This window comes from Cryptomeria japonica, chromosome 2 (assembly GCF_030272615.1).
Source record: "Cryptomeria japonica chromosome 2, Sugi_1.0, whole genome shotgun sequence".
NCBI lineage: Eukaryota > Viridiplantae > Streptophyta > Pinopsida > Cupressales > Cupressaceae > Cryptomeria > Cryptomeria japonica.
The window spans coordinates 210,123,116-210,126,173 of record NC_081406.1 but is presented as its reverse complement, the minus strand read 5'-3'; the positions used below and the strand labels follow the sequence as shown (position 1 = coordinate 210,126,173).

Here is a 3,058-nt window from a genome sequence, read left to right as displayed (position 1 = left end):
TTGAACAGAGATTTTCTTTTATTGCAACTTATTTCAAACGGGCAGATTCATTTCTTTATTTAGTTACAACTACTTGACTGTTCAACGGCATGGACCTAAAAAAAACCTCTAAAAACCTCTAAAAACCTCTAAAAAACATGGCATGCTTTATTTGCATGAAAATCAAGGCGAAGAACTGAACTTAAACTACTCACGCAATCTAAAAAGAAACCTTAAAAATCTAAAACTAAAATCAGCAGGTGCGAGAAATTGGTAGGAATGGCCCCATCTAAGCACCCATTAAACGGAATCCAAGCTCAAAAACAGTCAAAGATCCAGGGTAGCCGCATGTAAAACAAAACTCGAGAGGCCTGATAGTCTGTCAATGCCAATCCTCTTGAATGCTCCTCCTGTCTCACTTGGAGGTGTAAACGTAAGAAATGTTTGAACAAAATCGTAATCCATGCTGCCCACAAAGATGTTATGGCCAACCTCTACAGTGAAGATAAGTGGTTCCCCCCACTCCATTGAATGAGCCCCTACAATGTGAAACTTATCTTGGCTATACTCATATTCAATCAATTCCCTCGGTTGGTTATACTCATATTCCGGATCAGACAAGCAATACAAGCGCCCAAATGCACTTAGAAAACACGCGCTGTTGAATCTATTCTCCACAGATTTCCAGCTTCTCGTGTAGGAATCAAAGACCTCAAAAGTGGGCTCAATCTCGCGCCCCGAGTATAAATAAAACTTGCCTTCAGAAAAAACAGCGCTATAGGACGACATGTAGGCGTTCATGTCTGGGAGAAAATCCCACTTGTCCTCCTCCACATTGTAAACTGAAGTGCAACGCCGGACATCCTTGGCAAATATGCAATGTCCCCCAGCCACATATATCAGTCCCCCCTGCTCATCCGCTGCGGAGGCAAAGCCTAGAATCGGTCTAGGCGTTTCGGTACCCCGCCGCCATTTGGAACAAGTAAAATCGAACAGCCACACAGAATTACTAATACATCTTTCTCTATCGGAAAACTCATAATCGGATATTATAACCAATTTTTGTTTTGCGAAATGACAGTGATAGAAGTTTGTAATTTCTGCGGGAATGGGCGGTAGACGTCTATACGACTTCTCCTCTACGTCGTATACCACTATGCCTCTGCGGTCGTCGAGCATACAAATCCGTTGCTCAGAAATCTTCAATCTTTTCCTTTCCTCATAAAAATGGGGGTTTTTCAATGCGGCGTTCCAGCTTTTGCAGACACACTTGAGGTTATGATGAGAATTCAGCTCCACCCTCAACAGGCATTCCCACCCGATTTCATCTGGAAGCCCAGGAAACAGAGATCCCATTGCGATTCCACCTACTTGTTCAAATTTGCACTTTTAAAGTTTTATAGCACACCTGCTCTCATCCTTCTCTATATTTATAAGCGCTTCTCTCATTCTTTTTCTCGAATACTCCATCTCCTATATTTAGAGAGAGAAGCACTTTCTTATTATATAAATATTTTGAATATTAATTATTATTATTTTATTATCAGCACCTATTTCAAATCATATTTTGTTTTTTTAGTTTTTAGTTTTTTCAAGTATTATTTTTTTAGTTTTTAAATATAAATTATTAATGTATTCAATTTCCATGAAACAAAATATATTTTAAACATAGATTAATTAAATTAAAAAATATCATAAATATGAAATATTATTATTATTTTATTATAAACATCTATTTCAAATTATATTTTGGTTTTTTAAATTTTTATTCTTTTTATATTTATAAGTTATTTATTCAATTTACATCCAAGAAAATATATTCTAAATATAGATTAATTAAATCAAAATCTATATATAAATATTTTAAATATTAATTATAATTATTTTCATGTACAACATATTATGCATATTAAATTATTTATTATATTTATATTCATTTTATATATTATATTAAACAATTTTTAAAGAATATATTAATAATGTTGTCTTTTTTTGTATTTTTTACTCTTGTTTACCATGTTACAATAGATGAAATGCAATGATAATTTTTTAAAGCCCTTGATAAACTTTTGACAAATAGGTTTTAATTTTAGATAATATTATTTTTTCATACAGGTAAATCATGAGAGGTGAAATTTGTAATTATTTAGTTTTTTTAAAGAAGTTGAATTGAATTTTTAATTATTAGTACTTGTCGTTAGGCAATACTATAGTAATGAAAATTCATTTGTCATGTTTAAATGGTTATTAAACAAAATTATTTAGACCAATGAAAACAAAATATTTTCTTTTCTTTATTTTTTTTTAATTTTATATATAATATAGATGCATGTTTTTTAACTTTATAATTTACAAAAATTATTTTACTTGTAAATGATTAGCTAATATTCTTTTGGCTCTTATAGGCGGGTTTTTCGGAAGCACACTTCATGGAAGATATGAGTATTTAATCTCACCTTAAGCTTCTTCTTATTGATTTTTAGCTTGTTTTGTATCACACCATTTTCAATGTTATACAGGGTTTTTGGGATAATCTATGTTATTTTTGGGAAAGTTCCACTTTTCTCGATGCCACTCCTCCTTGTTAAGCTTTGTTGTTTGCTTTGTTGTCTGCCATGCATAATCTTTTCCCTTGACTATCAGCGTTTAATTTTCCTATTATCGGAAGCAACATAATCTCGTTTCCCGGAAGCAACATTATATCTCTTATTTTGTGGGCAATTCCATTTTTTGGATGCCACTCCTCACCATTGCATGCATAATCTATTTGCCTCATAATCGGAGTTTTATTTTGCTATTTAAACTGCTTATTGGAATCATATTTCATTCAGAAAGATTCATCGATCTCTGCAAGGAATACAAAATGTAAGCCTTATAGTAGCATATTTATTAACTTTCTCGTAATACTTTCTTCTGCTATTTATCTGAACATTGTTTAGGGTTTGTAGAACTTGTTTTAGGTTTATTCTCAGCTATTGTTTTTATTGCATAGTTGTTTAGGGTTTCTCCAAACCAAATGATGCAGTGGTTCACTTTCTAGTTGTCTTGTATCTTGAACTACCCTGTCGCCCTCATTTAC

General features: G+C 32.5%; 1 protein-coding gene across 1 annotated transcript; it reads right to left on the bottom strand.

Annotated features, from left to right (window-relative positions):
* Positions 1-306: 306 nt before the first annotated feature.
* Positions 307-1,335, bottom strand: LOC131074946 (F-box/kelch-repeat protein At5g60570). The gene has a single exon (XM_058011688.2). It carries the CDS (start codon positions 1,333-1,335, stop codon positions 307-309), a length of 1,029 nt encoding a protein of 342 aa, XP_057867671.2.
* Between the last annotated feature and the right edge of the window lie 1,723 nt (positions 1,336-3,058).